The following is an 18779-nucleotide window of genomic DNA, read 5'->3' on the forward strand; positions in this document are numbered from 1 at the left end:
AGTAGAAAATTTTCTATACTCATATGACTTTTGAGGCTTTGTTTAGTCGTGGGGTGAAATTTAAGTGTGGCTGGTACGGGCGATTGTTTTATTTCGTAGAAACACCATGTCCACCTTACTTTAAGTGTGTGGTACTTTCAACAGAGATTTTTTTGTCTCTCAAAATCATGCAGTACCATCCAAATTTATTTACCGTCAATCTTGGTGTGAAATTCCGAACAGCTGATCTGCTGGTAGCCTCCCTCAGGCAGGCAAGGTGTCCCCGTATAGCCTATTACTTTATTTGTCAGTAATTACAGACATTCTAACACTGTGTCAGATTTATCTGTAAATTACCTCTCAGTCAATACTACTCGTCTCATTGCAGAATATTGCTATACCCCAAAACTTGTAGAAATGATAGCGAGTTATGCAGATTGTTCGATGGTGAAAAGTAGTGAGTTATTCATCATCATTTCTGCAAATTTGTGGGTGTTACAGTATCCCATGATCAGACAAGTGGTATTACAGATTAGGAATTTACCGGTAAACATTACACAATGTTAACATGTCTGTAATTAGTGACAAATAAAATAAAAGGCTACCCACCTCCCCTGGCAGCAAGGCGGTAGTGAGGCTATCTAGCAGAAAATTAGCTGTTTGAAATTTCACGTTAAGACAGTGACTGTAAATAAATTTTGATTGTGCTGTGTGATTTTCCAAAGGAAGAAAATATATCCAAAATGCCACACACTTACAGTAAGGTGGAGTAAGTTGATATAGTGTTTCTATGACATAAAACACCCGACCGGCCCAGCCGGTGTAACGGTCACCCCGCCACATGCACTTGAATTTCACCCCACGACTAAACAAACTTGTACTTTCACCTCTAGAAGTATTCGCAGAAACTCGTGTTACACCCTGTATTATAATGTGGATAAAACTATACTAGTTGTATACAATAAACATTGGTTTAGTTTACTTACCTTGGTGTTTTTGGTTGGGGTGGAGTCTGCTTGCTTGATAGCATGAAGCCAAGCCCGCGCAAGCTTCTCTTCTTTTGGGAATGAAAATAAGCACACCTTTGGCCCACTTTTGTAATTCCCTTTACATAAAGGAACGCAACACTTGTAAGGCATGGCAGAAGGCCTAGTGAGTACACCAAAACCACTTAAAACAAGACCACGGCGGAGTTCCAAAACACTCCCGACACACCCAGTAGACGCAGATGGTCTACTCGCACTGACGTCACGGCTGCGTGACGTCACATCCATCAGGCCTGTATGAGAAGGCCGTGCCCGGGTACCCGCCCGTCCCTATTAGAAAGTCAACTGCAACTTCCTTTCCATGCCAGGGCTGCTGCTGCTGTTACTGCTGCTACTGGTGGTGTAATAGAGTCTGGCACAAATCTTTAATTTCTAAACTACCCTCCTACGGATTCTATCCTTCTCTCTGTACCTTCATCTCCAGTTTCCTTTCCGATCGTTCTATTGCTGCTGTAGTAGACGGTCACTGTTCTTCCCCTAAAACTATCAACAGTGGTGTTCCACAGGGTTCTGTCCTATCACCCACTCTCTTTCTATTATTCATCAATGATCTCCTAAATCTGACTCAATGCCCTATCCACTCCTATGCTGATGATACCACCTTGCATTATTCAACAGCGTTCAACAGACGCCCAACCCAACAACAATTAAATGACTCAAGGCGAGATGCTATAGGACGCCTAACTTCTGATCTTTCACTTGTTTCTGATTGGGGCAGAGAAAACCTGGTTTTGTTCAATGCCTCAAAACTCAATTTCTACAACTATCTACTCGACATAACCTTCCAGACAACTATCCTCTCTTCTTCAATAACACTCAACTTCCCTCTCCTCTACATTAAACACACTCGGTCTATCCTTCACTAAAAATCTAAACTGGAAATTTCACATCTCTACTCTTGCTAAATCAGCTTCCAAGAAGTTAGGTGTCCTGTGGCGTCTTCGTCCATTTTCTCTCCCTCCCAGCTGCTTGCTATGTACAGGGGCCTCATCCGCCCGTGTATGGAGTATGGCTCTCATGTCTGGGGGGGATCCACACACAGCTTTACTAAACAAGGTGGAATCTAAAGCTTTTCGTCTTATCAACTCTTCTCCTCTAACTGACTGTCTTGATTCTTTAAGTCACCGCCGCAATGTTGCATCTTTATCTGTCTTCTACCGCTGTTTTCATGCTGTCTGCTCTTCTGAACTTGCTAACTGCTTGCCTTCCCCCTCCTGCGGCCTCGCTGCACAAGACTCTCTACTTCTTCTCATCCCTATTCTGTCCATCTTCCTAATGCAAGAGTTAACCAGTATCTTCACTCCTTCATTCCCTACACTGGTAAACTCTGGAACTCTCTACCTGTGTCTGTATTTCCACCTGCCTATGACTTAAACTCTTTCAAAAGAGGAGTGTCAAGACACCTCTTACGTTAACTGGACCCTCCTTTTAGATTTTTTAGTTTTTTCTTTCTCCTACTTTCCTCTCAACAGGGCCTGGCAACCAGCGGGATTTTTTTTTTCCAACACTGTTTTCCCTTGGCCAGTGCCCTTGTAATGTAAAAAAAAAAAAAAAAAAAAAAAATATTTGTTTCTTTTACTTCATTATGGAATGTCGAGCAGGGCTTACTGTGTGGAGTGAATGAAGACTGCCGCTAAAAGGACGGAAATCTCGTGCCACACACGCTGACACTTGTGTCAAATTGGTAAGTCCGTTGCGTCACATTCATCATGGCAGAGGGTGGAAAGATTGTCCGGTAAGATATCCTATTGAGCCAATATATTTGTGATAAGTCTCGTAAAGGAAAACAAACAAACAAACGAACGGCAGCAGCATTTGTTTCAGTTTCATCAGCAGCATCCTCATTTTCATATAATTCTCTCCCTATCTTAAGGACGTTGTGTGCCGCCATGCACAGTCTGCGGTAATGATTTTATTCTAGGTGGATGGAGCAGTGACTGGCACACATCCCTCTGCTGGCCAGGCGTCCCTCCACTTTGTCAACACTGCAAGATTTCTATAAGTTTGTAGTCTGCAGGACGACCAGGGAGATTGCAGTGCCCATCCTAAGCCTGCAGCAGTGATGGAATGGTGACTGCAGACCTGTTCACCCCGCTCTCTCTCTCTCTCTCTCTCTCTCTCTCTCTCTCTCTCTCTCTCTCTCTCTCTCTCTCTCTCTCTGCACGCTTGATGTGACGTAAAAAAGAAAAAAAAAAGTAAAATAAATAAATAGCCAGTGTTGCCTGCTCGGTGATTTAACCATTACTGGTGTAGTGTAAGGGTCAGGCTTGTGTATGTGCTGGGAGCTGACTGAGCCTCAGGTGATTTAAGCAGTTTTGTGGTAGTAAGCTTCACTCAAGTGAGGGAATGTAACAATGGCTTGGTATTCGTGAGAACTTGCCGCATGTGTGCTCAGGAACATTTCTAGGTGTTCATTATTTGAACCTAAATGACAAGATGTTAGAATGGGAAACACCTTCTAGCTTAGATTGTGGTAGTAAGTTGCCTTGTGTGGCAGGTAAACATACTCCTTTCTTTGTGTGTGTGTGTGTGTGTGTGTGTGTGTGTGTGTGTGTGTGTGTGTGTGTGTGTGTGTGTGTTTTATGCATACGAGCTGGTACTTGCCTGATCAGACCCCCCTTGTATCTCTCGAGACAAGTAAAGAATCTTCGGTTTTGCGTTTATATATGTCTGGCCCCGTCTTCCTCTTGGAATTAGGCACATGAGCCCCCAACACCTACATGTGTGTGTGTGTGTGTGTGTGTGTGTGTGTGTGTCTGTGTGTGTGCGCGCGCGCGCGCGTGTGTGATGGGGTGGCGAAGCAAGAGAGCGTGACGTAAGTTGCTCCTCCTTGAATTACACAATGCCAAGTCCACCAGACGATGGATTTATGTGGTGGTGGGCATGTGGAGAGTGGCGGGCCGCTTGGACATGGCCCCCACTCCTGCAATCAGCAGCGAAGACTCAGTCTGACATAAATATGCTAAGTACACGCTGAAGTCACGCATGGGGGGGCAAGGACTGCTTGGCTTGGTACAAACCTGTTATTTGATTCTATATGTGCTATATCTCCTTGGAATCCTTACTACCTACAGCTCCTCCTCCCTTCCACCATCCCATTGTTTGCCTAACTCGCGAACTCGCGTCTCTCGTTGCGGCTGCCATTTGATAGGTTTTTTTTTTTTTCAAGATGGGAAGCTGGCCAAGAGCATCAAATTATTATAAAAGGGCTCACTTGGGATGCCAGTTCCCTTAAAGATTAAAATAGAATTAGCCAAATGTCTGGGACAAATGTCTTGAAACTTTCCTCTTAAAAGAAGTCATGTCGTAGGAAGATTGAAAATACAGAAGTAGGCAGGGAGTTCCAGAGTTTAGTTAGCCAGTAAATTATACCGGTTCGCGCGAGGGCCATGACGGGACGCTGCTGCTGAGCTTCCCTGACGCATGTGGTTTTTGAAGCAGTTCAAGATCCCTCGTTAGGACGGCGCGGGTGTCTGTGTGCATGGTGGTGTAATTTCTTGGTGTGTGAGTAAATAGACGCCAAACGTTGTCCTCTAGGGACGTATTTTCATGTCATCACTCGAAAACAAGTTGATGTATATCGTCATGTTGGGAAATGAAGTATGATGGGTTGAGATCTCAGCATTATAGGGGCATGAGGGGCGCCTGCTGCACGGTAACACGCATATTTAAGCTGCCGTGGGGGAGTGGGAACTGAAGACATCTCTCACAGGGTTATTGTTTCTTAGGTGCAAGAATGTTTACATTAATTGTTTATTACATTTTCCATGTTGAAAAGAAAATGTCCCTATGTAACATGGTATTGCTTAAAGCAACCATCCCACCAGGCTCAGGTGCGCGCCCTTCACTAAGCGCCCCTGCCACCCTAAGATGAGGCCAAATATGCATCGAGAACCCAGGAACAGCAGCAGCATAAGGCTCATCGAATATGGTCCCGCTTCTCCTGCGTGTCGTGGTTAACATTTAACAATAGAAAAAGAGGAAGCATTTCTTCAGAAGGCTTTGTCTTGTAGGTTAAAACGGTGTGTGGTGGTTTGAAGGAAAACGCCTCAGAAACTGCAATGAATGGCACAAGTTTCTATCGATCAACGACTTATTTAAAGAAATTTATTTAATTTTGGTAATCGGTGCAGGAAGATTATTATAATGGATTAGCAAATGATGTCATGGACTGAGATTACTCCTTGTCAACTTTTGTTGTTACTTGCACACTTCCTTCAACGATTCCCTCACCACATCCCATATCTCTCTCTCTCTCTCTCTCTCTCTCTCTCTCTCTCTCTCTCTCTCTCTCTCTCTCTCTCGATAACTTGGTAACCTAAACGTGACAGTCCCAGGAGTTTTCTCACGTCGCGTTGGTGGAGGTCCAGAATGAGAAGTAGTGTATTGTTTCAGGAACACCTCTCAAACATAGCGCTCACGTGGTGGGATGACTGTCAAGGTTGCAGGAACTTTCCTTCCCTCACAGTTTCACTTCAACGTTCTATGGGATATTCCACTTGACACAGGACATTTGCAGGGAAGACAGAAGGCATTGTGAACTGTCCCTTTTATTAGCTACTCCATTAATATGGTGCAGTAATTAATCTGCTGGCTACAAGCGTATCTTTACCATCCTTCACTTGCGAAAAATTAACAAAAAAAGAAGTCACGAACTCAGTTTATTACACTGAATTCTTTCCCATTGTGATACTGAGAAGTACGCATCGTCCCCATCTTCCGTTTATACTCTTGAATCACATCACCTTGTACTCTGTGTCTCCTCCGGGAGTGCAGATTCGGCTCCTTTTATAAAATTCCATGAAAGGTTCCAAGTAACTTCATCATATTTCCTCGAAGCCTTTTCCAAGAAATTTACTAACATAAATTCCGAGTCTCATTTCCTTTACCTCGCCGACGAATCCACTCCGACAGCCTTTGCCTGTTAGTGTCGCAGCGCACACTCCTGCCCTGCATCAGTGTCCTGAGTATTGATCGGCCTGTTAAATGCCTTTTATCTAAGGTACTGTTTTCCTTTATGGTTCTTTCAGTAACATGTACTCCGTGATCTCTATAATTGCTGTGAAGCGCGCCCGCCACTCCACTTTGGTTGGCTCCCTTGAAGGAATTGCGCCTCATAATGTGTAGCAAGAGGAGTGGAGCGGGTCTGAGCTGGACGAGACGTGAATGGTTTGTGCGTGCTCCACGTCCTTAAGTGGCACATTTCAGCGTTGTGAGATGCGTTATAAATAACACCGTCACGTATGCGCTGCTGAGGCCGCAGCTTGGCTCGTTTTATTTATTTATTTATTATTTATTTATTTATTTTTATTTATTTATTACTCATTTATTTATTTATTTTTTTTTTTTTGTGTGTGTGACTTTGGCCTCGGCCTCACGAGTGAGTAGCTTGCTGGCAGATTCCTCTTATTGTATTGTATTTATTTACTTATTTACTTTTTTATATAATTATTATTATTATTATGTATCTTTATTTATCTATATGTTTATTAATTTTATTTGTTTACTTTTAATAATTGTTTTATAGGCAACACTATATCTTTCCAAATACACTGATCCGGTGTCGTATTCGTGGCTGTCCGGCTATTCACAACTGTCCGGGCTTTGTTTACAAACAAAGACCGGACAACTATGAACGCATATTTTCATGTTCGCAGCTGACCGCTTGTTCGTAGGTGTCCGGCCAGTGTTTTGAAACACAGGGAGCATAATCCTTATTTTCTTTTCATAAGAAAACCGTTTATGAATCCAATACAACGCAACATTTTGGCAAGGAAGTGTATGCATTGTTATATTTTGTGAGAAATGTAATCATTATCGTGTTTTGAAGCAAGGGGAAGCATATTGCTTATTTTTTCATAAGAAAACCTTTCATGAATCTATATATACACCGCTATATTTAAAAAGAAAAATGTATACATCTTTCTATTGGTAAGGTGTGGTCAATAATCATTAAATAACCCACGTTACATAATAATAGATTTGTTCACTTGGTTTGAGGATCCTTGAAAAAAAAAAAAACTTGCAAATTTTTATTTTGTTTTATATAAGAAGAGCCAGCTTGTAAAATATCTTGTAAAATATATTGTAAATTTTTTTCTTTGTACATTATAAACTTGGCCAGTCTTTTTTGTAAATTACTTGGCATGCTGTCGTAGTCACGTGTGAACAACTTTGTTTCTCAACAAATCTTTGTTTGTAAACATTAGGTTCTGCATAAGCGCAGTTCGCGCCCGGACAGTTGTGCATAGCCGAACAGTTCTGAATACGACACCGTTACGAGTTTGGTGACAGCAGGAGCAGGAACTCGTCGTTGCTATGAATTGGCGAATGTGTGCGTCAGGTGGCTGCAACACATTGTCGGGAATTCCGTGTGTCGCTCGCTCTGCGTTTAGTGCGTCCCTGAAGTAGCGTAATGCTAACGGAACGAAGGCGTTACTTGGACTGACCCAAAGTAAAGAGAATAGAGAATAGAAGGTAGTCTCAGCCTCTCCTACCGCGCATGTTATTAGGAAGGCACATTTTGGAAGTGGAATTTTAAAGAAAACGGAGATGACCTGCACCGTATATTACTGTATTTTTAGATGTGTGGCATCTCTATAGCGGAGGTCGTGTCAGGTAGTGCACTGATAGGCCTACATATATAACGCTACATATTTTCAGCCATTTTCTTCCTCAGTTCTTCTTTTTTGGGTAAATTATGACAACATATGGCAGTTCCTTTCCGATGCACAGACTTGCATGCGCGAACAATGCGAAAAGTGGGCATTTTTGTAAAAAGGTTCATGTTCTCACCACCACAGGCTGCATATGACTGACCGAGCGTCAAGTCAGAGACCGGACGGGCAGTCGACCTTTCCAAAACGTGATGTCACTACACCCCCATTCAGATCGAGCTTATTTTATGCTCCAGTCTCCCTTAGATGAGACTTCCCTCTTTACCTTGGGCTGACCGTATCCCCGGCACAAAGAATGCGACTACCTTTCAAACAGAAGAATTGATAACTTGTCATATGTATAAGAAGGCGGGAAAACGATGCCAGCCAGGGACGTCGCGGCCTTGTATAGTCAGCAGTGCCTTGCTACGAGTAGTAACACCTGGACTTCGTATGTTTTGAGTCAGCCTGAATTACGATCATGTTTTTATTCGCGAGTTGTAAACTGAGCAAGAAACGTTGGTGCTTGTTTTTCTCCTCAAGGTAGAGGCGTGAATCTGTCATTGGTGTGTCCTCGTAGGGTGCTTGTGATGGAGTGGTGGAGAAGGGGCCTGGTGAGGAGGAGACAGTTGGACAGGCACCTGGTGGGCTGTGGCGTGGTCATCGAACATAGGCGGATGTGGTGGTGGGTGCGAATGGTGGATGGTTATTTGAGTGGTCATATCTCACATGGTCAATGATGGATGTGAATGTGGGTGTATTGTGCGATGAGAAGGAAGTCAGAAATATAGTTTGCAAGAAAAAAAAAATATATATATATATATATATATATATATATATATATATATATATTTATATTATATATATATATATATATATATATATATATATATATATATATATATATATATATATATATATATATATATATATATATATATATATATATATATATATATATATATATATATATATATATATATATATATATATATATATATATATATATATATATATATATATATATATATATATATATATATATATATATATATATATATATATATATATATATAGCCTAGCCCCTCAATGAAAGAATGGGATAGTAGAGCCGCTACATTAGTGTGTTCGGTACAGAAAGGGCGACACGTAGCCAGGAGGCGGTGGTAGTGGGAGGGGACGCGTACTATTTGAGGTGAAATAAACGAAATAAAGATTGATATCCAGACGAATACAGACCGAGAAACACGACGCGTTGTTTGGCTTCTAAGTGACATACTTACAAATCTCGAGGATCTCTTGAGCGCATGAATTCAAGTGTTAGAAGGGAAAAAAAATGTATATTATAAACACCTAATTGCAACGATCTTCTGAATTGAAGTAAGTTTTCTTATCTGTTACAGCTTGCGAAGTATAGACCGACTCTCCTCGGCCGGTGGCCAGCCACTCGCCACTCCTCACACCGAGTCCTCCAATGCTACAGATGCCCCAGTGACGGAGTCCCGCGTGGTGGGTGATGGTGGCGTTCCGGGGATCGCTACGGTGTCTGGCGGTGATGACCAGAAAATAAAACTTACCCGTGTCCCCAGCACCGCCAGGCCTCAGCACGGAAAGGAGATGGCGGGCGAGCCAGGAGGTGCCCTGGCTGACCCTAACAATGGGAATTTTAATAATGAAGCAAAAAAATTGAAGGATAGTGAAGCGGACAGGACCGAAACAACAGAGAAAGTTGTTGATGCTAGTGGTGCCGGAGTGCCGCCAGACGTGATGCTGTCTGACGCGCCCGCTCCTCCTGGCGTGGCGGGCAGAACTCCTGAAGGAGAACTTGTTAGTGATGACAGAACTAGTGGCAGTGAGGATTCAGTGGATAGTGAGAAAGAAATGGCTGACTTGTCCGATGATATGAGGAATCTCATGAAGGAGACTATATCGAGTGTCAGCTTGAGCCAGCCTAACAGTCGCTCGCCCGCGGCGCCTCACGCCAGGGAAAGCTCAGAGCCAGACCTAGCCAACGACTACGAGGGCAGCGCCGATGAGATGGTAAGGATCTCTGGCCTGAGGGTGGAGGCGCACGGGAAGGGCATCGAGTACGAGGAGCTGGCAGGCAGCGTGCTGGTCAACACGGAGGCCACGTTGCGTCTCTTCGGCCAGGTCCTCACCACCGACACAGAGATTCTCTTCACGGCCAACCCGGCGGAGGCTGGGGAAGTGTGCGGCGCCCACCTCTCCAAGGCGTTCAAGGTCAGTGTTTTTACCTTGGTCTTTCACTGTTAGGTGGGGTGTGGTGAGATGAGTTACAGTGTTTCTCTTCAGTCTTTCACGTGCCGTTGCTGACTTTCACCACCAGGAAGAGAGACCCCATACAATACACAGTGTCACGACCAGTGGACGGGACTGTTTCTTGGTCCTGCACAGAGTAGAACCGATGGCCCGCACTGCGTCCCTCGCTTCCTGCACCGCTACCTTTGCTGATGCCTCACCTTCTTCCTCTAATTCTCTCCTCCATCTTCTTGTGTTGCAGTGTTTGCTCCTCCTTTGCGCCTTCTTTTTCTGCATTGCTTCAGCTCCCTTATTTCATCCTTGTATCAGTTTCTCGTCTTTTCCAGTCTTTCTTTTCCCTTTACACTCTCTCCTCTCTCACCCTGCTCATCTTCAGTCACCTCTCTCCCCTCGCTATCCCCTTACTCCCTTCAATCTTTTTTTTCCTATTCCCCCATCACCTTCTCCCTTATCTTCTTTACTTCACTGATTTTTTTTTTTTTTCTGACTTTTCTCTTCCGCCCAATGCTTCCTAATCTCCCTTCATCTCCCCCTCTTCCCCTCCTGTACCTCCTCCTTTCCTGCCAGTTTCCTTCTCTTCCTGCTTCCTTCCTCTATTCGTTCAGCTTCCTCTCCTCCATCTATGTCCTCCACTCCCCATTTGCTGTCTCCTCCCTTCTTAATCCTCTTCATTCCACGCTGGTACAGCTGGTGGTGACGGTGATGGTGCTTTTCCTACAGCTACTCCTACTCCTACTCCTACTGCTACTCCTAATGCTACTCCTACTCCTACTCCTACTCCAACTTCTACTCCTACTCCTACTCCTGCTTCTACTCCTACTCCTGCTTCTACTCCAACTCCTGCTTCTACTCCTACTCCTGCTTCTACTCCTACTTCTACTTCTACTTCCACTTCCACTTCCACTTCCACTTCCACTTCCACTCCTCCTCCTCCCCTCCTCCTCCTCCTCCTCCTCCTCCTCCTCCTCCTCCTCCTCCTCCTCCTCCTCCTCCTCCTCCTCCTCCTCTTTTTTTTATGAAGGGAAGAGAGCCAGCCAAGGACAAAAAAAGAAAGAAAGAAAAGATTAGAAAGAGGCCCACTTGAGTGCTGGCTCTCTACAAAAGGAAAAACGTCACCCAAAATTATGGAGCAAATGCCTCGATACCTCCCTCTTGAAAGAAGACGAGTCGTAGGAATTCGGAAATACAGATGCAGGGAGGGAGTGCCAGAGTTTACCAGTGAAGGGGATGAATGATTGAGAGTACTGGTTAACTCTTGCGTTATAGAGTTGGACAGAATAGGGATGAGAGAAAGAAGAAAGCCATGTGCAGCGAGGCCGCAGGAGGGGAGGCATGCAGTTAGCAAGATCGGTAGAACAGTTACCATGAAAATAGCGATAAAAGATAGAAAGAGATGCAACATTCCGGCGGTGAGAAAGAGGCTGAAGACAGTTAGTCAGAGGAGGGGAGTTGATGAAACGAAGAGCTTTTGATTCCACCCTACTACTACTACTACTACTACTACTACTACTACTACTACTACTACTACTACTACTACTACTACTACTACTACTACTACTACTACTACTACTACTACCACTACTACTACTACTACTACTACTACCACCTACTACTACTACTACTACCACTACCACTACTACCACTACTACCACTACCACTACTACCACCACTACCACCACTACCACCACCACCACCACCACTACTGCTGCTACACCACTACCACCACCACCACCTGCTGCCACCACCACCACCACCACCACCACCACCACCACCACCACCACCACCACCACCACCACCACCACTGCACCACCACCACCACCACCACCACCACCACCACCACCACCACTGCACCACCACCACCACCACCACCACTACCACCACCACCACCACCACCACCACCACCACCACCACCACCACCACCACTGCACCACCACTGCTACCACCACCACTGCTACTACTACTACTACTGCTACTGCTACTATTACTACCATCTACTTGTTGTTGTTGTTATTGTTGTTGTAGTAGTAGTAATTAATGGATCTAATTCCGAGTTGGGGGGAAGTAGTTAGTGGGGTGCTACAGGGCTCAGTTTTAGGGCCATTATTATTTCTAATATATATCAACGACTTGGATAGTGGAATTGACAGTGATATCAGTAAATTTGCGGACGACACAAAGATAGGTAGATTAATTAGGTCCGATTCAGATGCCAAGGCTTTGCAGGCTGACTTGGATAGGATGAAAGAATGAACAGATAGATGGCTAATGCAGTTCAATATTAACAAGTGCAGGGTGTTGAGCGTAGGTAGAGATAATCCAAGCAATAGGTACACGATAGATAACGTGACACTAGGAAGTTCCAAGTATGAGAAAGATTTAGGAGTCATAGTTAGCTCTGATCTCGGTACAAGGAAGCAATGTATCGAGGCCAGAAATAAGGCGAATAGAGTATTAGGTTTAATTTTTAGAAGTGTTAAAAGCAGGAGTCCTGAAGTAATACTAAAATTATACTTGGTGCTGGTCTGGCCACATCTTGACTATGCGGTACAATTCTGGTCCCCACATTACAGGAAGGACATAGCTCTGTTGGAGTCAGTGCAAAGCAGGATGACTAAAAAGATACAGGGAATGAAGGATATTCCCCATGAAGAGAGACTGAAAAAACTCAATCTGCATTCCTTAGAGAGACGTTGGTTAAGAGGAGATCTGATAGAAGTATTTAAGTGGTATAAGGGTTTTAACAGAGGGGACATGAATGTAGTTCTTAGGATCAGTAGCGGGGCCAGAACCAGAAATAATGGGTTTAAACTTGAAAAATTCGGGTTTAGGAAAGAAATGGGAAGAGACTGGTTTTCAAACAGAGTGGTTGATGAGTGGAACGGTCTCAGTGGTCATGTAGTCAGGTCTGAGTCAATAGGGAGCTTTAAAAGAAGGTTAGATAAATTCATGGATGGGGAATATAGATGGAAATAGGTAGATTAAGCCTCGTATAGGCCTGGCGGCGTCTTGCAGCTTCCCTGTTTTCTTATGTTCTTCTGTTGTTGTTGTTGCTGTTGTTGTTGTTGTTGTTGTTGTTGTTGTTGTTGTTGTTGTGGTGGTGGTGGTGGTGGTGGTGGTGCTGCTGCTGCTGCTGCTGCTGTTATTGTAGCGGTGTCTGGTAATGATGTCATACAGTAATTAGATATACCGTTATTTTCCCAAGTAGCAGCATGAGTGTGTATATTGTATTTACATGTTGGTTGGTATAGGCAGATGGGTATAGGAGGGTCCTGCACGGTCACGCCTCGACACTTCATATCTTGATGATTCATATGAACTGTGTAGCGTGTTATGTAATTGTTTTTAATTATTTCTATTTCTATAGCGTATCTTGCCATCTATTATTCTTTTCTTCTATTATCACTTGATTATAAATAAATTCATGGGGAAGAGGACATTCCTTGTGAGGGCGGTCAGATCACAAGTATGGTATCTGTCAGCACTGGTGAGGCACCACGCGTCCCTATGCTGAGCGCTGGCCAGTCACTGCACAACACACAAATAGTTTTCTGTCTGCCCACATCGCAGAGCTCTCAGAAATTTATGCAGTATTGTAAATATAGGAAAATATTTACAAAGGTTACTTTGAAACTCACTTTAATGACACATCATTGATTGGGAATTGCCAGCTAAGTGGGCATTTTTTGGTGTCCTTGGTCAGTTTTCTCCTCTTAGAATAATAAAAAAAAAAGCTTACCTCCACGAGTGACAATCCACTGCAGAGAGAGTAAGAGGCATGAGGACAGGGGCAGATGGTATGTATGTACGTGTATTGCTGAGCACAATGTTGTTGCTATTGTTGTTGTTGCTGTTGTTGTACTCCTCTTCTACATCACTACCTCCTCCTCCTCCTCCTCCTCCTCCTCCTCCTCCTCCTCCTCCTCCTCCATCTTTTATCTCCACCACATCCGGTGTTAAACTTGGCAGCGTCACATCCTGTCATCCACTTTTTTTCATAAGGTGGCTAAGTAATTTATCCGCTTCAAGAAAGTTCTTATCTCCGCAATCTTTTTATCTTGAGGAGGTAATTCATATTTGTTCCTTTATTTTTACTCTTCTCTTCTCTGTTGGGGTATTGAGACTCAGAGGGTGGTGAGTTTAAATGGCTTTGTGCTGCTCAGGAACTTAGTTGCATCTTAACCACATCTTGTCAAGTTTGTAATCTTCCATTTTTACGAGCAAAAAGTCTTCATATCATCTTGAAGTCTCTGATCTGTGCATGCAGTTGACACATAAGCTTCCGGTGATGCATTCCACTTATTTACTGCTATATTTCATAAACTCTTCTTTTGCATATCCTTATCTTCGGTGTGTGTGTGCGTGTGTGTGTGTGTGTGTGCTAAACAGTAAAGTTACATTCCTCCTCAGAAACAAGCGTGATGTCCTTCTCATCTCCTTCCTTCTCCTGCGCCTCCCTCCTCCTCCTCCTCCTCCTCCTCCTCCTCCTCCTCCTCCTCCTCCTCCTCCTCCTCCCCTCTCCTCTGCTTTGCCCCGCGGATCCAAGCACACACCATAATAAAACGTTCCCTAGCTTACGGGAGTTTTCTGGGAACTTTACTGTTTAGCACACACACACACACACACACACACACACACACACACACACACACACACACACACACACACACACACACACACACACACACGTGGAACAGTTTAAATGAAGAAGTAGTGTCTGCAACGAGTGTGCATACTTTTAAAGTAAGATTGGATAAGTGTAGATATGGAGACAGGGCCACACGAGCATAAAGCCCAGACCCTGTAAAACTACAACTAGGTAAATACACACACACACACACACACACACACACACACACACACACACACACACACACACACACACACACACACACACACACACACACACACACCGAAGATAAGGACATGCAAAAGTAGAGTTTATGAAATATAGCAGTAAATCAGTGGAATGCATTACCGGAAGCTTGTGTGTCAACTGTATTCACAGATCAGAGACTTCAAGATGATATGAAGACTGCTTGTAAAAATGGAGGATTTTAAACTTGACAAGATGTGGTTAAGATGCAACTAAGTAAAAGCATGGTTCTCAATGCCTGCTGTTGTCTGTATGGTGGCGGTGACGGTTGTTCTCGGCCGCATGCCATCGCCTCTTCCTGGGTTGTGATGGTGCCAGCGTGGTACGTTGTAGCTGTACAGGAGAGTTGGTGTAAAGTTGTAAACAAACCTCTTGAGTCACTTTACCACAATGGTTCCCAAACTAGGGGTAAATCATCCCTTGGGGGTAATTTTTAGGGGATACTGGAGAGGTGACAAAAAAAGTTAAGAAATGTGAAAATCAAGAAAACATTGCAGTACCTGGCATTAGGATTATTGTTAACTTTGTCTTAGTATGCAAAGTTGTAAAGTAAACCTATTACAAATAGTTATTTATTATAAATAATTATTATTTATTATAAATATCTATTAATTCTTGACTTCTTTGTCAGTAATTATCAGAGATGCACAATGTTCAAATGCAATAAATAGAAAAATATTTCTAGTGTTTTAATTTAACCATATATATCAATGCCAACAACATTTTATGAAAGGGATAATATGCTTAGTGAGGTGTGTTGAATTGAGTAACAAGCTGAAAAAGTTTGGGAACCACTGCTTTACTGTGAGCAGCACTGGTTACACTTGGTGCTTTGGCCTTGAAGTGATCATTCGATTTGTTGCCAAGTTTTACTGCTTATTATGTCTTGCCATCTTTACGTTTTAATTCTCATCAGGCTCTCGTTATCTCTGACATTTTCGAGACACTATCACTAGAAAAGAGTTGTTTTGTACCACTACGTGATTACGAGTGTGGAAAAGGGTTATGAAGGACGACAAAAATAAGAAATGAGAAAAGTCGTCAATTGTATTTCTGTTAGCTAAAGAATAAAAAAAGAAAAAGAAAGAAAAAAATACAATTTTAGATTCTAAATCTTTCCCTTTTCTTGTTTCTCGCGTTTCGAACTCTGTACCAACATTCCTGAAACTCCGTTGTTGCCATGACTGTTCTGTTGTAAATTTATAGTATAATTTCGAAACACCATTGGAACTAAAAAGGATGAACCAGCAGGTTAAATGTTTTACTGGCTGAAGTTTGATTTTGGTCAACAGAATCGTCATATATGATACCGTACAAGCCGTGTTCTCGTCGCTAATCAACACGGTCCGAGTTAGAGAATGGGGACGAATCTTCGAGGTAAAGTTCTTCTAGGTGTTACACATTTCGTTTAGAATTAATTTTAAGTCATTACGTGCGATAGTTATAGCTCAATAAGCACAGTACCTTGTGTCGTGCCGGACAGTGGTTTTCTATCGTCTCGTTTTTTCTGAATATCATCATACGCTTTTAACGTCTATCGTATTAGATACTAATACTGACAGCATTGTTATGGCGCACCGCAGGCATGCCTACACGGCTTCTGACACAGTACTGGCGAGCAGGTTGCCTGAGTCATGATGCAGACTTTACTTCCTGAGAACATATTTATATTTACTATGATAGTTGTATTTATTTCATTCATCCTATGCAGTACCATATTTTTTAACAATATTACTTATCTAAGATTTTTGATATGGGGAGGTTCGTGACCTTGTTGCCGTGATACCTTCAGTCCATCAATCGATCAATCAGTCAAGCAGGTATTCGCTGCTGACCACGGCCCCAGAATTGGCCTTTGCGAACACGTTGTACAGAAGAGCATGTGCACTGTTGGTCAGGCTGAAATGCCAGTTGTTTTCCTTGTCTCGAAGTGCCGTCTTGTGAGGAGCCGTGCGCCATGTAGTCCACGGCGCTGAACATCCAGGTCACCAAGTTTATTGAACTGTGCTCCTTTCCCGGGATAAGGAACAGTTCCTTGCGTTCTGCTGCGTTAGGAACAGCTGCCTTGTATACTGTACACACATTGGAGATTAATGAAAGTTACATTTTTAATCACTAGTTCGTTAATTTCCTCATTATATTCATGGATACTGTTGGTACATTCTACTTCCTCTGACTAAAAGAATATCTATATATTTATGTGTGTGTGTGTGTGTGTGTGTGTGTGTGTGTGTGTGTGTGTGTGTGTGTGTGTGTATGTGTGTATGCCTGCGTGTGGTTGCATGGCTTTGGTTAAGGAAGCATTGCCTACAGTGTGTGAGGCAGACGACTGCATGGTAATGCTGTCGGTCACGGAGTGTAAGATTTTGAGTCGACCGTGGCGGCAGAGAACATGTTTGTTCTGATAGACTAGGGGAGGGATTGGCAGAGCGCGGTTTGTGCTTTGACCGAAAATAAAAAGTCGCTATGTGTTTGCGAGGACCTAACCAATAGGGGCTTGTGTGTGAGGGAGGGTGTGCGGAGGAGTCATGTAGCTAGAATCAAACAAATTAAGGAGATTACCTATAGACCTACATTCACACACACACACACACACACACACACACACACACACACACACACACACACACACACACACACACACACGTAGTGTAGTGGTTAGCACGCTCGACTCACAATCGAGAGGGCCGGGTTCGAATCCTGGCGCGGCGAGGCAAATCGGCAAGCCTCTTAATGTGTAGCCCCTGTTCACCTAGCAGTAAATAGGTACGGGATGTAACTCGAGGGGTTGTGGCCTCGCTTTCCCTGTGTGTGGTGTGTTGTGGTCTCAGTCCTACCCGAAGATCGGTCTATGAGCTCTGAGCTCACTCCGTAATGGAGAAGATTGGCTGGGTAACCAGCAGACAACCATGGTGAATTACACACACACCGCGTAGTGTAGTGGTTAGCACGCTCGACTCACAATCGAGAGGGCCGGGTTCGAGTCCCGGGAAGCGGCGAGGCAAATGGGCAAGCCTCTTAATGTGTGGCCCCTGTTCACCTAGCAGTAAAGAGGTACGGGATGTAACTCGAGGGGTTGTGGTCTCGCTTTCCTGGTGTGTGTTGTGTATGATGTGGTCTCAGTCCTACCCGAAGATCGGTCTATGTGCTCTGAGCTCGTTCCGTAATGGGGAAGACTGGCTGGGTGACCAGCAGCCGACCGAGGTGAATTACACACACACACACACACACCCGGTAGCTCAGTGGTTAGAGCGCTGGCTTCACAAGCCAGAGGACCGGGGTCCGATTCCCCGGCCGGGTGGAGATATTTGGGTGTGTCTCCTTTCACGTGTAGCCCCTGTTCACCTAGCAGTGAGTAGGTACGGGATGTAAATCGAGGAGTTGTGACCTTGTTGCCCAGGTGTGTGGTGTGTGCCTGGTCTCAGGCCTATCCGAAGATCGGAAATAATGAGCTCTGAGCTCGTTCCGTAGGGTAACGTCTGGCTGTCTCGTCAGAGACTGCAGCAGATCAAATAGTGAAACACACATACAGTACGTATAGTGATGTGGATTACGTGTGTCCTCTTGCTCCCAGCAACGTACGTGGTCTGAGCTTGCAGGATGACGTGTGTGTACTACTGAGGCATATTTTTGTTGTGACTGTGAAAGGAGATGGGGCATAGAGTACGAGAGAGAGAGAGAGAGAGAGAGAGAGAGAGAGAGAGAGAGAGAGAGAGAGAGAGAGAGATGGGGTGGGAGGGGGGAAGCTAGGGAAAAGCATACGTTTCTAGTAAAATTTCCGGCACAATCAAAGCGGGCCGCCGTGGTACAGTGAAACCATGCTTGTTTTGGGATCCGAGGGGTCTCCAAGCGCACGGGTTCGAATCCTTTCCACGGTCCGAGTGTAGGTATGGCTTCCTAACTTGGGGCAACGGTTTCCTAGCGGGTGGGCTTTGAGATAGGAGG

General features: G+C 44.1%; 1 protein-coding gene across 2 annotated transcripts in view; it reads left to right on the forward strand.

The window, feature by feature from the left end:
- Positions 1 to 18779, forward strand: part of LOC123514383 (unextended protein-like) — a 249409-nt gene that overhangs the window by 22937 nt on the left and 207693 nt on the right. For both annotated transcript variants that reach the window (XM_045272269.1, XM_045272270.1), the window contains exon 2: positions 9085 to 9922. In XM_045272269.1, coding sequence (XP_045128204.1) covers positions 9085 to 9922 — 838 coding nt within the window. The remainder of the gene's footprint in view (positions 1 to 9084; positions 9923 to 18779) is intronic.

This window comes from Portunus trituberculatus, chromosome 37 (genome assembly GCF_017591435.1).
Source record: "Portunus trituberculatus isolate SZX2019 chromosome 37, ASM1759143v1, whole genome shotgun sequence".
Classification (NCBI taxonomy): Eukaryota; Metazoa; Arthropoda; class Malacostraca; order Decapoda; family Portunidae; genus Portunus; species Portunus trituberculatus.